We start from the raw sequence: 19,829 nt of genomic DNA, 5'->3' as shown, positions 1-19,829 counted from the left end.
TTTACACTTACAATAAAAAGTAAAATTAAAACGAAAAAAATTCTTATTAATGTATGACGGTTATAGATTACAAAATTGATTTTTGAGCATCTAATGTGATATTAGAAAACAAACCAAACCCAATTACCCGGAGGCTGATTTGGATTAGGATCTAGCAGTGGCGTAGCGTGGTCTAAATTCAAGTGTAGGGCGTGTTGGGCTCATGCACAGGTCTACCAAGTCCCATCACAGTAGTACATGCCATTAATATTTTTACAAAATTGATTTTTGAGCATCTAATGTGATATTAGAAAACAAACCAAACCCAATTACCCGGAGGCTGATTTGGATTAGGATCTAGGATTAAGAAGAGAATGGATGGAGCACTCCTATCTCCTATACCACAACAATAGGTAGGTACTTTGAAAAGAGGGGAAAAAATCCAGAGATGACAATTAAAAAATTTTTTTTTTTTTTTTTTTTTTTTTTTTTTTTTGTAAAACTAAGGCCTGTGAGCCTGTTCCACATTAGAATCGTAGTCGCACAACTTTTAGTAGCGTGGGGCCCCGTGATACCTACCGCCTTAGAATCCAAACCTATGAAAATCATACAGACATCTTACATTCCAGGAGACCCATGTCAGGCGACTCCAGTGGGTGGATTCGATTGTGTTGTGAAAACCTGGCTCTTTTCCTTTGCTTTATATTTACATGCTCTTCGTGCATAGTTGTTTAGCTACTTCCCTGCTTTTAAATGAAAGTAAATCTACTTCTAATGCCTTTCCTTAATATAAGTCATATAAGATACCTTAGAAATCAATACAGAGTAAAAACGATAGGTTTAAAATATATTTTCTTTTAAGTATATTTACGAAGGACATTAAAAAAAAAAAAAAAAAATCATTGGAAGGGTAGGCAAATTAAATGGCTTGGATTTATTTTTTCAGCTGTAAAATTAAAATCCAACCCCCAACACATTTTTAGTTTGGGATCAGATATAAAAGGTTGGCCATAGCTGCTAACTATTGGGGCTTTTATTCTCTCCAAAAAATAGCTGTCTAATTCTGCCGTCATTGAATGTTGCACTAATAGTCAATAGCATGCCTTGTGAATTTATTACTGTTACAGCATCGTGTAGTGTTATATGTTTCAACCCACAACTAGGTAGGTACTTTTCTTTTCAGTTAAATTCTATATTTTCGTAAATTCTTCTTTTACTTTTCTATATTAATTAGTTTTAACTTTTAATCAAATTCTCTTGGCCTGTCATACCTATACCTACTTTAATTTGCTTTATTTATGATCGTGCATTTTTTTTTTTTCTCCTTTTTTTTATACAGTTGACCCCTCATAAAATGGTCTAAAAAGCGCACAACTTGCATTAAATTTTCTGCACATTATTTGCATACCTAAACCCTTTGAAGCACTCTTTAGCTGTAGATAGTTAGATACTTCTCCTTAACCGTATTTTACTACTGTACCAAGAGCAAGTATGTACCTCAGTTTGAAATTTTAGGAAGGAAAAAATAGGTACCTCGATGTCCACCGTACCCAAGGTACAAGCGATGTACCTTCTGACAGCTGTGTACACGAATACTACACGGCCCTTGCTCTGTCTGATTTGTCTGATTCGCAGAGAGGCACCGAGCTCGAGTCTCAAGGTCACACAGACTTCATGAAGTACGTCAGTTGGAAGAAGGACAAGCGTAACCTCGGCCCTGATACGGCCAATAACGTGCGGCCCAAGGCCTCCCCAGGCCAGACCAAACCCATGGCCTGTCTAGAGTGTAGCCTGAGTACCAGTGGGGTAGGTAAGGGCGGGAGTGCCACTACTATACATTACGTGACTACCAGTAAGAAGGTACAGAATGAGGTGTGCCATATAGATACGAACAACACGTGTGTGGTGGTGTTAAGGGGCGTGCATATGATTAACAGCTAAGAGAAGAGACTGGCCGGGGCCACATTGCGTTAAACCGTTAGGGTTAAGCTTTGATTTAAGGTTGAATCTTGGGGAGGAGATTATTGTTTATTGAGCACGTTGCCCTCTGGAAAGATGTTAGACGAAGTTTTTTATCTATGAAAATAGATTGAGACTCCTATGTACATATTTTAATGTTAAGAAATAAATGTAAAAAAAATAAATAAATAAAAAAAATGTGAGAAAAAGGGAGTGCAGAGTAAAGTTAAAGCTTGGATTTTCTACGAGAAGAAGTAAAACACGAGGTCCCACAATAGAGTTCCCGGACCACCCACCTAGCTCATAGCTCCACGTGCAGAAGACAGAGAGTAGTAGGGAGTGAGAGGGTCTTTCTTGAAATAGGGCCCTGGTCAAGTGCTGAAATTTAACACATTGTGTGAACAGAGTTAACTTGTAAATTTGTTTCTACTTGAAGAATGATAAATACAGAGTGACCAAATGATATCGCGAATTTCTGACCCACACTGTAAGATCGTTATGATTAATGAAGTCAGGCTAGTCATATTTATTATTACCATATAATTATGTACCTATTTTATGCTTGTATTTTGTACGAATTTATATCATGTACCTTTATTGTTCCTTTTAGGTATGAAATCAGATGTTTTTCAAATACCTACATACAATTTTAGACATTTTAACTGGGGCCCATGCCATTGAACACTTTGAACTCCACAGTATGTAAAAAAAAAAAAAAAAAAAAAAAAAAAAAAAAAAAATCGAACATGTGGGGTGTTCTATGGAATAGGCCTCAAAAATCTCAGTAGTTCTCGGTGTGAATTTCATCATGCCTTTTAATAAACCCCATTTTTTTTCTGAAATTGAAGGAACTACAGGGAAAAAATACGTGAACAAAATTAACGTTGTATTTGATTCCATATTCTGATGTTGTAAAGAAAAATTCCCGTTAAAAAATGTTTTGAATTCTAGTTCTCATTGTTAACTTGCTGTTACAATAGAAACATTCTGCGTACCTTGATGATAACAAAAAAATAGAAAGTAATTATATTACATTAGAATTTTTCAAATATTTTTCCCATTCTTTGTTGTGTTTCGTTTCTTTTTACCGAAAATATTTATATTATTATGTACGTCTTGACTGTTTCATTTTTATATCCAAAATAATTTATTATTATACAATAAAGAAAATGAAAATAATTATATTTAATATCAAAAAATGTTTTGTCTTTTATTCGAGTTTAATTTCTTTCACGGGCGCAGTACCACTTTCACTGTAGAACTGGATTTTAATCAATCAAATATGAGACAAGAGCATTTAAGTATATTTACGAAGGACACCGGAATCAAAGAGTCAGATTTAATAAGGAAATCTGTCTTGCAAGAAATGTCAAAAAAGCCTTACCCACTCACGTAGGACGGGGGGGTAGCAACTAGGTCTACAGTCGAATGTTGACTTCATTTGGTACAAGGAAGAGCCTTGTAATAAATGCATGTTGAGCCAAGAAATTACTTTTTGACCAATCAAGTGATCTAGAGTGGATCCTAACATAAACTAAAAACCAAGAAAAACGCCCAATTTTTTCAAGACTCTCTCTCAGCTTCCTTTAAAACCATCCTCTACCACTGACCTTTACCAGGATAGTATGAATCTATCTACTCTTTCTACCTCAATAGGTAATTATGTACATGAATTTGTATCACTAGAGCACTCACAGAAGACTACCTCAGAATTTCTTCATTTTAGCCTGGAGATTTTTCTGTCTCCTTGCTTCTCTCCTCAGACGTAGCCAGTATTCTTTTGAGTTTGGGTCTAGCTCTTCTAGTTTGGGTGCTGGTCCTAGAAAAAAGACAAGTGAAAAATTTAGGCCACACCTGCCTTGTAAGTGCTAGCAGCTAGGTTGTGTGCGGTAGTCAGACCGTCTGACAGTGACGGTAGTCAGACCGTCTGACAGTGACGGTAGTCAGACCGTCTGACAGTGACGGTAGTCAGACCTAGGTCCGTCAGACGATCTGGGCCGTGGCGAGCGTAAGTATTGGGGTGTTGTGCCATTTCACTTACTTAGTTGAGTTTTTAGATACCTAATTAAGTAGTCACCGCGCCTACTTTATAAGCGCTCGATCACGAGATCGATGGCCGCACGGGCGAACTTAATTTCAAACGGATAAGGTTCGTTCTCGGAACGGCTGGCTTTCTCTTATCCTGTCCTACTTCTCTCTTCGATTTCGGGACGATAAAGCGGGGCGCACACTGAAGTCCCGAATACGTTCTATCTCCGTCCCGACTAGGTTGTTTAAAAGCTTGAAACAACCTATGTACATATACTTAGTCGGGATTGAAATGAAACGTATTGGGGACATACGATTAAGTGTTCGCGCTGTCAGATAGTAAACAATATTTGGTGAAGCTATTACAATTTTGTTTGGTTTCATGTGTGCCCAGGTAGGAGATACATTACCAGATGCTCTGCTCCATGAGAACACACCACAGACCAAGATCCAAATAGCCGATGCTATCAAAGGCAAGAAGGTGATCATCTTCGGAGTACCGGGAGCTTTCACTCCAGGCTGCTCTGTGGTAAGTCGTTTCCGAAATTGGACGCTGTAACACTTTGAGTACCCAAGCAGAAAGGCATCTTCGGAGTACCGGGAGCTTTCACTCCAGGCTGCTCTGTGGTAAGTCGTCTCCTAAATTGGACGCTGTAACACTTTGAGTACCCAAACAGAAAGGTATCTTCGGAGTACCGGGAGCTTTCACTCCAGGCTGCTCTGTGGTAAGTCGTCTCCTAAATTGGACGCTGTAACACTTTGAGTACCCAAGCAGAAAGGTGTAGTTTCGGACTATGTGGTGTCATATGGCAATCAACGTGTTAAACGATGTGCTTTGCCTTTTTGTTATACCTACATAGTTCAATATATGTAGTCCAAAACCTCTAGGGACCAAAAAAAAAAAAAAAAAAAAAAAAAAAAACTAATCTATCAGATGAGCAAATGGTATGGTAGGGAACTTGCCAGGTAAAAAGCTTTTTCATTCCCTTTTAATGATTACTTAGATGTGTACCAAAATAATTGACCGAACGAAGTGAAGGTCTACGTTTTAACTCAACTGTTTTGCATTTGGTTTGGATGTTTGAATGTCTGTTCCCCTATAACTCCCGCTTGCCTGGTACAATTTTGATAAAATTTGGTACACATCTTCCTTGAATCAAGACACATTGATCCTTGAAATTTGGTGTCCCAGGTCCAATTTCGGTGACAAAATTTTTGATTGAGTAAATAGATAAATTACTGCATTTATGACCCTTGTATACCCTTGAGTTCTTTCTATCCCAATTCTTGGTAAATACCTATATTGTTTTGAAAAAGTCAACCATTCTTTAAATCTTTTGAGGGATTGTAAAATAATAAAACCAGTTCTCTGTCCTCTTTATTACGTAAGACTTACCTGTGTACCTCTAGGTACCTTTTTTCCTATGTATTTCCATACATGTGAATAATTGCATTCATATACCCACCTACATCCGTCTTAGTTTGGCAAAAGAGTTTGAGTGAGGTCTACAGTTCACAGAACTACTGGTTTTATTACCAACATACAATGAAAATAAAGACAAATAAAAATCACAGAAACACAGGATAGAGGTGCTTACCTGTTCTCAGTTTCCACAACCAGTCCGGATATTCACTATCTGGCTTCAGTTCGATGTCTTGACCACCTTCCTTCAGTATATTTGACCCGCACACAAAATTCACCAACTTCTTAGCATCAGTCTCTACTGGAAATTCTCTTTTCTCAGAGACTCCGGTAGGTTTTGCTACTTTCTTTTTTGATTTTGCTAGACCACCAAGGGCTGAAAAAATTAAACAAATAAATTAACACATTTTTTTGTCATTCTTCGGCTGAGACTGGTGGTATAAAATAGGAGCACCCGTTCCTCCCCATCTACACATTTTCTTCACTTTGTGTCCCCCAAAAACAGAAGGCTGTATCCGCCCATGAACATCAGCAGATTTGGAGGTTGGTGGTTCATGGTATTGAATAGGAAATAACATTTAAAGTATGCTACCAGCCTAGTTAGCTTAGTTGGTAGTGCGTCTGCCTTGTAAGTGCTAGGCCGTGGGTTCAATTCCCGCCTGGGGCGGATTTTATCCTGATGGGATAATGTTTGTTCTCGGAACGGTTGGCTTTCTCCTATCCTGCCTTCCTTCTCTCTTCGATTTCGGGACAATAAGACCATAGCAGTTACAGTTCCCTCTGTCAAACCTCTAAAAAAAAGTATGCTAAACACAGTTAAAACTCCTTCTACTTACTTCCACTGGTAGTATCAGCATACATTGCTTTGGCCATGGTGTTCACTTGAGTTGGGACCAACAGTTTGGCTAAACCTATCCTCAGAATCATTTTCCAAGGGGATTTGACTATGATGATCGATGGACTAACGTGAGAACCACTAAAAGACGAATATTGGATCCAATAAACTGGGATAAAGAGTTTAAATTGCGAATCAGTAAGCAGACCTCAAAATGATAAAAAAAAGTCATGGATAACTTGTTTAAAAAATCCCGCGCTTCTCTCTGAGAAAAAATAAATAGGTACCTTTCACACGATGAGCGATTTGACGTGTATTTGCGTAGTCCACTGATTTTCACCTCCAGGCTACCGGCTAGCCGGCTACAGGGTGTCTCAAAATTTAAATTAAAACTGAAATGGCGTTTCCTTATTTTTTTTTATTTTAATTATTTGATTCCATTATTTCTATGTCTGATTTCTGGAATCTGGATTTACCTATTACATAACGAATATTAACAGATACCCAACGTGTAAGCTGACTGTTCTGTGAATTGTGATTGAAATTTGAAAGAAGCTTCTCAAAGAAAGAAGGGAAAAAAGTAAAAAAAAAGAGGTATGTAGCTGCTCCCATCCATAATAATGTGTGTTGTATTCTAAGGTACCTACCTAGGTAACTTGAAATACAGGGAACTGATAACAACTGATAAAACACTCAGGGTATAGTGAAAGAAACAAACTTCATGCTTGTCTGGGAGCATTGCATTGATAATAAATCACAGAGCTGTGACCTATTGTACTGTGAAAAACCTACCTAAGTACCTACTCTGGTTAAACAAGTTTTCCTACCTAGGTAACTTGAAATACAGGGAACTGATAACAACTGATAAAACACTCAGGGTATAGTGAAAGAAACAAACTTCATGCTTGTCAGGGAGCATTGCATTGATAATAAATCACAGAGCTGTGACCTATTGTACTGTGAAAAACCTACCTACCTACTCTGGTTAAACAAGTTTCAATAGAACCCTTCAAAAAACTGATCTAAACACCTGTTTAGACGTTACTCAAAGTTATTTAAAGTCAACAAAGTCAGGAAAAGTTGCTCATGTTTGGCAAATGAATATTTTATAAGGCCCTGTTCATAGAAGTTGATTGCTAACATTTAAATTTTTAAATACCCCATCGCATGCTGAGATAATTGCAGGCTTCTCCTTTTTAACCAGTTAAAAGTTCTCTGTAATTACAGCTTTTCCAATACCGAGACCAATGACATCAATTGCTTTCAGACTTGTGTGTTCTAACGTACTCAGAGGATCTAACTCGGCATTTAAAGCTCCATTGTGTGCCAATAGATTCCATTTATCAGCAACCAACATGTCTGTGAAGGTGAGTTAGAAAATTGTTTGTATCTCTATCTAATTTGCTTGTCATTTGGGTACTTTTTTTTAAAAAAAAAAAAAAAAAAAAAAAAAAAAAAAAAAATGTGTTAAGCATAAATGCTTGTCACAAATGCCTTTCCCCGCTTATACACTAAGTAGGTAGGTACGCTAAATTTCTCCATGCTGACCAGTACACCATTGAGGTCAACAGAATCACCCTGGCGGGAATCGAATCCGAGACCTACCACTTACAAGGCACTTACACTCTACCCTGCAAGCTAAATAGGCTGGCTTACAGGACAGTTGATCATTCGTGTCCTTTTTTTTCTACTCACATTTTTCTCTTGGCTAAAAGATTTCTGACAGGCAAAGCAATGTTTCCTGGGCAGGGACGACAGGCAACTCTTCACTTCTAGCGCTAGGAACGGCTTAACTGGGGCCAAATGATGAAGGGACCGCGCCAAATGTAGGGACGTGGCCAAAGTGAGGCCACAGGTCCGACACTCGACGGGCAACTCGCAGTACTTGCTTCGACATTGCGGACAGAAGTAGCCCAGTTTGTTCAGTTTGCTGGGGGATTGCGTGTTGGTCTTGTTGGTCGTGTTGTTGTTGTTGGCCGCGCTCCCACCTGTGGAACCATCCTCCAGATGACTGAAACAAGAAAACAACCAACATTGTAAAACTAAGCAGGGAACGACATTTGTGACAAGCATTTATGCTTAAAACAATTAAAATTCCTTTTTTTTTTGGTAAAACTAAGGCCTGAGAGCCTGTTCCACATTAGAATCATAGTCGCACAACTTTTAGTAGCGTGGAGTCCCGTGATACCGCCTGAGAATGAGAATTCAAACCTACGAAAATCATACAGACATCTTACATTCCAGGAGACCCATGTCACGCGACTCCAGTATAAGAGGTCTGTACTCTGTATCATTTTCATAGATTTGTATTTTCAGGGAAGGTAACCACTAGGCGAGGTTAACGGCGGAGGAGTTCTTTACCACCTAACCCTTGGTAAATGAGGATAAAATTCCATGCCTCGTGCAGTTTCTTTGTGCTATTATGTCACAACTTTGGTGCTCACTGCAGCATTGTAGGATTTTTTCCAATATCTCAATAATCCTAACATCCAATGTTTACCTACCATGCTGGCACAGGTCGCTATGTGCATTTATATGTCATAGGCACAACTTTTAAAATGTTTTTTTTTTTTTTTTTTTTTTTTTTATACAATTTAGCAACAAGGACATTCGCAAAAGTTACAATGTAATATTACAAAAAACTTTGGAATTGGATCATCATCAGGTGGGTATGTCAATATTTCACAAAAACACTAACAAAAAAAAAACATGTAAATCAGTAACATTTAACACTAAAACATGGGAATTAACAGCTTTTTATTTTATTTCCCCTGTTTCAGTGTTAAATGTTACTGATTTACGTGTTTTTTTGTTAGTGTTTTTGTGAAATATTGACATACAACTTTCCTTATACTATTGAATGATGTTTATATGGGTGTTCTTCTATTGTAACTTTTACAATATCTCTAAACATTTGGGCAGTATAGCCAAAAACTGCCAAAAAGCTGTCAAAAGTATATACCTAGCTCATACCATTCCCAAGATATCATTGAATTACACCAAAAACCGCCAGAGTGGCCGAAAGGCCACTAAGCATGGCACCAATCTGAACCAAGAGTTTTGTGTCACATCCTTGTCACATTTGACAGCTGCATGCCAAATTGCAAGTCTCTAGCTCTTACCGTTCTCCAGATATTTTGTTTACAGACAGACGGAAGTAGAGACACACAGACCAGTGGCTGAAACTTTGGATTTGGGCTCTAGGGACCTCAAAACGTGTTTTGACACTAAAAACTGACCATCAAAAATTTGACCCAATTGCATTACTTTCCTTCCTATAGGATAAGGAAAGTAAAAAGTGGGTAGCTTTGTTGTATTGGTCTCTGTGCTTAGAATTCCAGTGCACCCAGAATAACAAGTATAGCGTAGTAAAACTTACCAAGTCTTCTCATATCCAGTCTCCCATCTATATTCCTTGTTATCCTCATTATCCTCAGCCATAGTGAGACTACTAACTCTGGCTCTCCAAGTTCTATGAAACGCGTAGAGTGTAGAGACAGCAGCAAACCTTTTTTTTTCTCCTCTTTCTAGAGATAAAGATGATAGCAAAGTTTGGTAGTTTTCTCTGAATGTTTAGTTGGTTTCTGAAATACCTACACTCTAATAAAATTTAGAAAAAGACACAAGCTTTTGCATTTGCACTTTCTGTAGAAAACCACAGCAGTCCAAAGCAAATTTAAATTTAATTTTTCAAATTTTGGTGCCAAATAGGTATTTTTTGAAGTTTGTTTTCACTTTGACGCAGCACTCGGCAACACTGTTATTTTATTCTGTACCGTACGGTCCGTACGTTTTCGTTTCTCTCTCTCTCTCTCTCTCTCTCTCTCTCTCTCTCTCTCTCTATGACCGCCTAAAAATTGAGTAGAATATGCAATGTGCAAGAAAGAATATACTGGCTCTCAAAGTCTCAAAAATAGGGTGGCTCGGAAAAAAAGATAGGTAGGTACCTAACATTAGGCTAGGTACATAATTATAATTATGTACGAACAAGTTAAGTAGTAACCACATAAAAGCACTGATGAAAGTTCATAGACATTATCCCTACAGAAAAACATGATGTCCACTGTACATATATAGAAGTCCCTTACAATGAAAAACAGGATTAGAATTTTATTATACAATAATACTTAGAATTTATTAAATACTTAGAAATAATTAATCTTATATTTGAAGAACAATTTTAAGATAAATTTATATATATAAAAAAAAGAAATCAAATGAGGTAAAGTTTGATTCTATAAGAATCGATTTCTTGTCAAAATAGCTCCTCCTAGTTCATCCGAATAACATTTTGCACAGTAAGGTCCTACTAAAACATAATAAATTCAGTTGAAAAGTACTTCAGGGAGTAGGTTAGTAGGGTGCCTATCTATTTCGTACTTCGTACCCTACCTAACCTGCCTTCTGGATGATTTGGATTGTAAAAGAAGAGAAAGAGGAATTGGGTTAGGGACTTTTAAGTTAAATCTGTACCTATTCTATTTCACATAATTCAACAGTCTCTATTAATTCTATTTTATCTAATATGTAGATGAAAATTCTCTTTGCTTTAGAGCGAAAAGTTCAAATTTGAAAAGGACCCAAAAAGAAAAACGTTCCAATTTTTGTTGTTATTGTAATGCCTTTCTACAATACCTACCCCTTTATTATGGATTAAATAAAAGAATTACAAAAAACTGTGGAATGATGAGAAAAAAAATTGGGAAATAATGAAAAATACTGACATCACAGCAGAAAAACACTTGAAACTGATGTTTCAACGTTCAACAGATTGAAACCACACCGCCTATTTAGTCACCTACTGAGTCCTTGTCACCTACTTTCATAGACAATAGAAAGTAAAATCCTATCCTATTGTACCGGAGAGGTAAGGGAGGGGGAAGCTATACCTATCATGAACTTTTGGTTTCTTTACACTTACAATAAAAAGTAAAATTAAAACGAAAAAAATTCTTATTAATGTATGACGGTTATAGATTACAAAATTGATTTTTGAGCATCTAATGTGATATTAGAAAACAAACCAAACCCAATTACCCGGAGGCTGATTTGGATTAGGATCTAGCAGTGGCGTAGCGTGGTCTAAATTCAAGTGTAGGGCGTGTTGGGCTCATGCACAGGTCTACCAAGTCCCATCACAGTAGTACATGCCATTAATATTTATTTTATGTCAGCTCCCATGGCGTAGTGGTCACTGCGCTCGCCTTGCACGCGGGAGACCCGGGTTCGATTCCCGGCGGGGTCAAGAAATTTGTATCATGCAAATGATTGATTCCGTGACTGGCCGTGCGGGGCCCCCTCAGCCTCGTGAGGAAAATGAGTAGCTATGGCATATAAATGCGCATAGCGACCGGTGCCAGCATGGTAGGTAAACATTGGATTTTAGGATTATTGAGATATTGGGAAAATCCTACAATGCTGCAGTGAGCATCAAAGTTGTGACATAATAACACAAAGAAACTGCATTTACATATTTATTTTATGGGCATTAGAGTGAACTTTTGAATTGTATGGCCGCCATACACGCCATACATACACGCTACCACTGGGATCTAGGATTCAGAAGAGAATGGATGGAGCATTCCTATACCACAACAATACTTTGAAAAGAGGGGAAAAAATCCAGAGATCCCCTACTCGTATGTGTCGGCAACATTCTCATTGTAGAGTAAGCCAACTCCAGACTATTCTGCAGTGAAGGTTCCCCGACACAATAGTTGGGATCTGAACACGAGGATTTGAGGGTTTCAATGTGTTTGCGATAATTGCCTGAGAGGTCCGTAAGACGCTCGGCACGCTTGTTTCGAGTCACGATAATGCCGAGCTGACTGATTGGATTCTGCTCAAAGAACTCCTCAATGAACCCTTCGAATAGCTGAGGAGAGAAAACATTGAGAATTGATTATTAAGATGTATAATCATTGAATTGAAGAAACAAAAAATTGAAAAAAGAATTGAATGAAGAAAAAAAATAAAGGTTTAGCTAGACGTTAAAGGTCTGTCTAGGGGACGTTAAACAGAGAGTAGACTAGCGTCTGACTGTGGGACTATAAACAGGGAGGAGAACAGCTAACCCTAACCAGCCTAGCTAGCTGGCAGTTTCAAAGGGTTCTCCCTGCTTTTAAAGAATACTCCAGAGATCCACCATGTTAGGTAGGTATTGTTTCTCAACAACTGACGTAATTTGAAATGCTTCAGCAAATCAGCACTGGCGGAAAGCCTGATTTATAATTTTCAATGAAATACTGAAAAACAAATTCTCATGACCTTGCTTGTTGATTTTTGATACGTTTATGCTCCATCTATTCTCTTTTCGACCCTAGTTTATGTCTGTCTGACCAAGCTTAGGAAGCTTTGGGTGATGGCTTACCATGAGGGAGTCAAAACGCACGTTTCAGATGTCGAAATTTCAATCATACCAAGGTGCCTTTATAGCGTTACTTTAGTCTCGCTACAAGTGTTCAACACCCTATACATATTAATCTACTTCCTCCAAAGGAAACAGAACATAATTACCTATACCTAACGCTTGTCTCCCATATTGGCAAGGTCTAAACGAGGGATGGAGGTCAGAAGAGATCAAAGGTAAGTATTTGGTATTTTCACTCGTGCAAATTTTCATTTACTTTTCTGTTAGAAAAAAGGGGGTTTCTCGGGTTTTTCGGTCCAAAAACACATTTCCCCATTTATTTTCACTTTATTAGAAGAGATGTGAAGTCGAATCACAAAAAAAATCTCCTCTTTTTCCACAGTAATCCACAGAAAGATTCATCAAAATCTGCAGAGTCAAACCAACGAATTACCAAATCAAATTAAAAAAAGGGGGTCGAAAAAAAGGGGAAAGGGGGGCAAAAATTCACAGCTCTTCATTTCAGTAGTTGTCCGTGGCGGCGGTGCAGTTGGCGTTGATGATGTTATCACAAGACATCGTCAGAACCTTGTGGTTGGTCAGCCGGGAAGGCAGATTCTTCACCGTCAGCTGCAGATCCATTGGTTCTACCCCGTCCTCGAGGGAGGGGTAGAACGAGGGTCACCATCCGTCTGTATACCGGACGTCGCAGTTCTCCAGGTTAACATTTGGAAATCAACCAATCAGCTTTAAACTAAGTTTGACCTCTAGTTTTGGCCCTGGCCAAAAAGGTACAAGGAAGGTACCTGTTCAGTTAACAATACATGGAGCCAATTAGTGCTTTACTTCAACTGTCCAGTTAAGATGTAGTTCTTTTATCTCAACAGTTTAATATTAAACCACTTTATTGGTCTTACTATTATTGCAATTGAAACTATGTCTTACTTTCAAAGTACACAAGTGTCTTGTAGGTTTGAGATCTTGATCCAGCATAGCATCAGAACAGTCAAGTATGACATTCATGTGTCGCATCATGCCTAGCCGTACCCCAATCTTGTCTGCATGTCTCTTCCGTTTGGACTTCTCGATGATATCCGCAATAGAAGACTCGATAAGTCCATCCTCATCCTCCTCCAATGCTTCCCTGGAAGATTTGAACAAGTTTATCAATAATAGGCAAGTTTTGTTTGTTTGTTTGATCAGTAAAAATATGTAAACTTTACCAAACCCCCATTCTCCAGGTTGGGCAGTTGCTTCTTCAGAGTCTCGAGCATGTCTTCCGTGAGCTTCGTGCTGTTCAGATTGAGAACACGCAGACTTTTCAGTGCTGAGGAAACACAAGGATAAGTGACGTTAGAGAATGTGTAGAGTTTCCGATTTGTGACAAATAACTGGATTACACGAAGCCAGTACTCAGTAGGCTGTTTAGCTAGAAAACTCAGATAAAAAATAATTTTTCACACCCTTTAGGTGTGAAAAAACCCCTATTCTTACAAGGGACAACATTGGGTAAGTGTTGATTCTCTCCGTCACAAGACATCCTCTCCCCAATACTCACCACACAGCGCCACGATGCCAGAGTCCGTGATGGGCGTCTCGCACAAGTTGAGCACCTCGAGTTGCGTCAGATGTTCGGAAATTTTCCGCAGACCGGTGTCGCCGAACTGTGTCGACCACAGGTTGAGATACTTGAGCGAGGGGAACTTGATAATGACGTCCGCACAGTTGCTCGTCACGTGCGTGAACCCGAGATCCAAGCTCTCCAGATTTCCGAACGAGCCGATGCTGAAAATCTGACGCAAGTCCTCGTCCGAGCATTGTTTGAAGCACAGCCGCAGGGGACCTTCCTTTTGTTGCTGCACAGAACGAAACGGAGGCGAAAATTAAGATCGTTGACTTGGTGACATCCTTGATCTATCAAAATATTGATAGGATATGGAAGGAACCTAGACATTCCCATGGGCTTTTCATAACAATATTTTATTGTGTGAGAAGTTATCAAACGGAGGCGAAAATTAAGATCGTTGACTTGGTGACATCCTTGATCTATCAAAATATTGATAGGATATGGAAGGAACCTAGACATTCTTTCTGAAAGTCCAAGGAGATTTATGCCTCTATCAATCAGGTCTTGGTTATGTACCGGGTTGGGTTGGGTTCGGACTGGTTGAGACAGGATATTGTTTCTACAGTTTGGCATGGAAGTGGTAGCTTAGCAAAAGTTACTACACCCATGCTAAACTGTAGAAACAAAAAGTCCGAACCTAGCCCAATCTGTAACCACGACCTCAATCCTCTCTCCACAATGAGGCCTTTCCTACCCCAAGAACAAGCAGAACTAAGTAAAAATCTTCCAGATCTCTCTTTGCTTTATATTAGATTGTGTACCGACTAGATGTTATCATTACAGTTATGTAAACCAAACAACATCTAGACCTTAATTTTCAACATTACTTACAAACTGTTGAAGGTGTCTCATTTTCTGCACCAGTTCCAGATACATGGACTTGCCCCGATGGTTCGTCTGCAGAAGGAACACAATATACTTCTGGGTGGGCGTCTCCTGGATGAGGTTTAGTTCGAGCATTGAACACAGGGCGCACTGCACGTTAGCTTCTCCCAGGAGGGCGAGTAGGTAGCACATGTTGAGTTGCTTCTCAATGAGTCGGGACAAGAAGGCTTTGTTCTTACAGCAGCAGTTGAGGAGATTGCCCAGCTGAAAACATTACGTAGAGTCACATATCCGATTTCATATCTCACGATTGAAGTAAGGAATATATTTACCTACAAACTGTCGTAAATATGAGATTCGTGGTCAAGTATCGTCCCTACCTCTCTTTAGATGGGGTCGAATGGATCAGGTATATCTCCTCATATCTTGTGATGAAGTGTTTCGCACATCGAAGCGTTTACACCTTCATGTGAGTTTAATTTCAGTTAGATAACTAAAGGGAAAGTCACAAAAGATCCTAACCAGGTCGCAGTGACATCTAGGGCGTTTACTAAAGCCGATGGCCCTACTTATACCAATACCCTCCCTACTAAACTTCTCTAATAGTCACCGATTTCAATGAAATTTGGAGGACAGGCATAAAGGTCATTTGCTTATCAGAGTTTGAGATGTCCTATCCGGAACCCGTCGGGGTACTTTTCTGAGTGACGTCCACTGAACCCCTCGTATATTTGTATAAGCTTAACCCATCCAGCTATTTGCCCTTACACCTAAGCCTCAGTGGGCTTTTCATGTATAGAGTTAAGCTGATAGATTCGTAGAAGGATTCACTGAACCCCTAGTTTTGTTACATGTATAAGCTTAACCCATCCAGCTATTTGCCCTTACACCTAAGCCTCAGTGGGCTTTTCGTGTATGGAGTTAAGCTGAGAGATTCGTAAAAGGATTCACTGAACCCCTAGTTTTGTTACGCATGTATAAGCTTAACCCATCCAGCTATTTGCCCTTACACCTAAGCCTCAGTGGGCTTTTCGTGTATGGAGTTAAGCTGAGAGATTCGTAGAAGGATTCACTGAACCCCTAGTTTTGTTACGCGAACCCCATTCCTTACCATTGAGCTCCACACTCTACAGCGACACTTGCTGAAGCCATCACAGTAGATGTCGAACCAGCAAGTCCTCTCCGGACGAATAGGCAGAACGGTACAGTGGATCGAACATTTCCGATGAGTGCCAATCTTGAAGATGATAGGGGACATTTGACTGAAACAGAACAGTACCGATTAGCCTTATAGGAAGGTGGGTTTTGTCATGCATCGGGATATTTATGTCAGGAGTTCTGAGAGCTCCGGAATGATTAGCCTTATAACGATGGCAGGTACACCCCCCCCTTCATCCCCACATTTCATGAATAGGAGACAGTAGATTCGTATAAGCTTAGCCTGACCTTTAGGGCTGTTTGTCCCTACAGTCTTTACACCTAAGCCCCGGAGTGGGCTTTTCGTGTACGGAGTTAAGCTGACGCAACAACAACAACAACAACAACAACAACAACAACAACAACAACAACAACAACAACAACAACAACAACAACAACAAATTCGTGCTACGGGCTACAGGTAATGTCTTACCTAAGGAAAGTGGCATCATTGAGTGGTTCTAGTTTGAAAGGAACGGGGTGTAGCATGTCTGCCAGAATTGGCATCCAGTCATCATACTCGGATCTGAAAGGGGAGCAAAGCTCAATGAGTACCTACCAAGTAGGTATAGGTAACTACAGTTCTTAGAATATCCAAGTACCTACCTATAAGAAATGCATTGAGTTTCATGCACAGAGGGGAACGTAAGTCACGTCTCCTATATGGAAGTTTCATTGCCAGACTATCTGCCATATCTGCGAGATATGAGTATGTACTTACTTGAGTACAAACGAGTGTAGGAGTATGTACTTACTTGAGTACAAACGAGTGTAGGAGTATGTACTTACTTGAGTACAAACGAGTGTAGGAGTATGTACTTACTTGAGTACAAACGAGTGTAGGAGTATGTACTTACTTGAGTACAAACGAGTGTAGGAGTATGTACTTACTTGAGTACAAACGAGTGTAGGAGTATGTACTTACTTGAGTACAAACGAGTGTAGGAGTACTTACTTGAGTACAAACGAGTGTAGGAGTATGTACTTACTTGAGTACAAACGAGTGTAGGAGTATGTACTTACTTGAGTACAAACGAGTGTAGGAGTATGTACTTACTTGAGTACAAACGAGTGTAGGAGTATGTACTTACTTGAGTACAAACGAGTGTAGGAGTATGTACTTACTTGAGTACAAACGAGTGTAGGAGTATGTACTTACTTGAGTACAAACGAGTGTAGGAGTATGTACTTACTTGAGTACAAACGAGTGTAGGAGTATGTACTTACTTGAGTACAAACGAGTGTAGGAGTATGTACTTACTTGAGTACAAACGAGTGTAGGAGTATGTACTTACTTGAGTACATACAAACGAGTGTAGGAGTACTTACTTGAGTACAAACGAGTGTAGGAGTACTTACTTGAGTACAAACGAGTGTAGGAGACAGGACCGCAGCTGCACGTTCTTGCTGATGGCAGCCACGTAGTCACATACAAGTTGCCGCTCATGTGGTGTGCGGGAGAAGTCTCCGTTGAATTTGAGTATGCGGCAAATGACGCGGGTCAGATGTTCCCAGATGACGGAGGAGGCGGGATAGTGGAGACAATAGTTGGAGAAGAAGCAGCACAGGTCGTAGTTGGGGGAGTGGTTGTCCAGGATGGGGGATATGATGACGATAAATTCGCGGAGCCACGCCTCCTTGTGCGTGAGGGCGGGTTTCTGGAGGGGCAGGAAATTAGCATATTAAGGAAGGAAGAAAGGATCGGCAAGTTACCATGTTTGGTTGAGAATAAATGAGTCTCTGTTTGTAGTGTAGACGAGACTTAATACATTCTGCCACAATATCAAGCAGAGTTTCTAGCATGAACTTATGCTCTTCAAACTTTCGATATGGAGGTCGCTGTTGTGAGTCCAAGTCAAAGCATAAAATTATCGAGGTGTATTAAGGAATGACGGAACGCCATCACCATTGGTGACGAGTATTTTAGTACAAAATTGAATCTAACTCAATCCAAGTTCATATGACAGTCCTTACAAAAACTTCTAGTCCTTACAAACCTGACTAGTTACGTTGAAACTAGGTAGTCTCTTACCTTCTGAATGACATGGGTAGCTATATTGGCTAGAAGCTGAGCGGCATTACTATCGAGAAGCGGAAGTCTATTGGTCGAGTGAATCAAGCTCTGTAAACGTAAACAATCCATCATGATGTGTATTGTGTAAATATTAAGTAGGAAAATTTTTAATTAAATTGACGTTTTGAGTGCAGGGAGTTCAGGGCTGCTTTCCCAAGTGGAACTTTGCACTTTGAATTTCGCTCGAATTTGATGTCACAGCACTCAGAGCAAGTAACAAAATCTAACGAAAACGAGACGGTGTGAACGACATTGGCGTGTTATCGCTCCTAAAGTGGGGAGAAGAATTTTCATGTCAAAGAGAAAAGACGATTTTTTTCAACTCACCTTTAAAAGTTTAAGGATTTCTCCAGGATCTGAACTCCTGTCGATTGACTGGACAGTACTGTACGCCTTTTTCTGTGGAAGAGAAAAAAGGACAAGTATAGTAGTTGAAATCGAATCATCTAAGGTCGGGGACAACAGGCTCGTGTTGAGATGTTTATTAGAGCTAGAAGCTAGAATATTCTTGGAAAATGTTCAGATACAGTCTCCGAGCATAATATTAGGCACATGACTATAATACCTTTAAAAGTTTAAGGATTTCTCCAGGATCTGAACTCCTGTCGATTGACTGGACAGTACTGTACGCCTTTTTCTGTGGAAGAGAAAGAAGGACAAGTATAGTTGAAATCGAATCATCTAGGGCCGGGGACAACTAACAGGCTCGTGTCGAGATGTTTATTAGAGCTAGAATATTCTTGGAAACTGTTCAGATACAGTCTCCGAGCATAATATTAGGCACATGACTATAATAGTACTTACCTTGTATAAGATAGAGGTATACCATTGATCTCGAGAATGGGCATTCTTGATCTGGAAGGAAAAAGTAATGTGTATTAGAACGTCATAATCATTTTAATCTATCGTTGAGTCCGAAATAAGAGCTCGCATTTTCTTGCACATGAGCTCATTCAGTTTCTAACCTTTTCCATAAGTATGCCCTATTCCATTCTTAGAAGTCAATATTGACTTGGGAAAAACACCTTTGTATATCTATTATTATGTTCAATAAATAAATAATTGAATTGAATTGAATTCTTTCTGAGTGTCCAAGGAGATTTATGCCTCTATCAATCAGGTCTTGGTTATGTACCGGGTTGGGTTGGGTCCGAACTGGTTGAGACAGGATATTGTTTCTACAGTTTGGCATGGGAGTGGTAGCTTAGCAAAAGTTACTACACCCATGCAAAACTGTAGAAACAAAAAGTCCGAGCCTAGCCCAATCTGTAACCACGACCTCAATCCTCTCTCCACCATGAGGCCTTTCCTACCCCAAGAACAAGCAGAACTAAGTAAAAATCTTCCAGATCTCGCTTTGCTTTATATTAGATTGTGTACCGACTAGATGTTATCATTACAGTTATGTAAACCAAACAACATCTAGACCTTGCCCTATTCCAGGGGCTCCCAAACTTTTGAGTATTGCGTAACAGAAGCTTCTTTTATACTTATACGGCGTACCACCGAACTGACTGTTGCGCTGAGTGTATT

General features: G+C 39.4%; 1 protein-coding gene across 1 annotated transcript in view; it reads right to left on the bottom strand.

The window, feature by feature from the left end:
• The window catches only part of LOC103507965, a 37,388-nt gene that overhangs the window by 4,366 nt on the left and 13,193 nt on the right, over window positions 1–19,829 (bottom strand). The window contains exons 8-21 of the mRNA XM_017443543.2: window positions 19,101–19,151; window positions 18,862–18,933; window positions 18,255–18,344; window positions 17,582–17,880; window positions 16,656–16,748; window positions 16,137–16,287; window positions 15,032–15,289; window positions 14,132–14,429; window positions 13,792–13,900; window positions 13,519–13,717; window positions 11,826–12,099; window positions 7,384–7,394; window positions 5,433–5,442; window positions 2,351–2,364 (exon numbers count right to left, since the gene is read on the bottom strand). Coding sequence (XP_017299032.1) covers window positions 2,351–2,364; window positions 5,433–5,442; window positions 7,384–7,394; window positions 11,826–12,099; window positions 13,519–13,717; window positions 13,792–13,900; window positions 14,132–14,429; window positions 15,032–15,289; window positions 16,137–16,287; window positions 16,656–16,748; window positions 17,582–17,880; window positions 18,255–18,344; window positions 18,862–18,933; window positions 19,101–19,151 — 1,929 coding nt within the window. The remainder of the gene's footprint in view (window positions 1–2,350; window positions 2,365–5,432; window positions 5,443–7,383; window positions 7,395–11,825; window positions 12,100–13,518; window positions 13,718–13,791; window positions 13,901–14,131; window positions 14,430–15,031; window positions 15,290–16,136; window positions 16,288–16,655; window positions 16,749–17,581; window positions 17,881–18,254; window positions 18,345–18,861; window positions 18,934–19,100; window positions 19,152–19,829) is intronic.

Source organism: Diaphorina citri, unplaced genomic scaffold (genome assembly GCF_000475195.1).
Source record: "Diaphorina citri unplaced genomic scaffold, Diaci psyllid genome assembly version 1.1 scaffold355, whole genome shotgun sequence".
Lineage (NCBI taxonomy): Eukaryota > Metazoa > Arthropoda > Insecta > Hemiptera > Psyllidae > Diaphorina > Diaphorina citri.
This window is presented reverse-complemented; position numbering and strand designations above follow the sequence as displayed.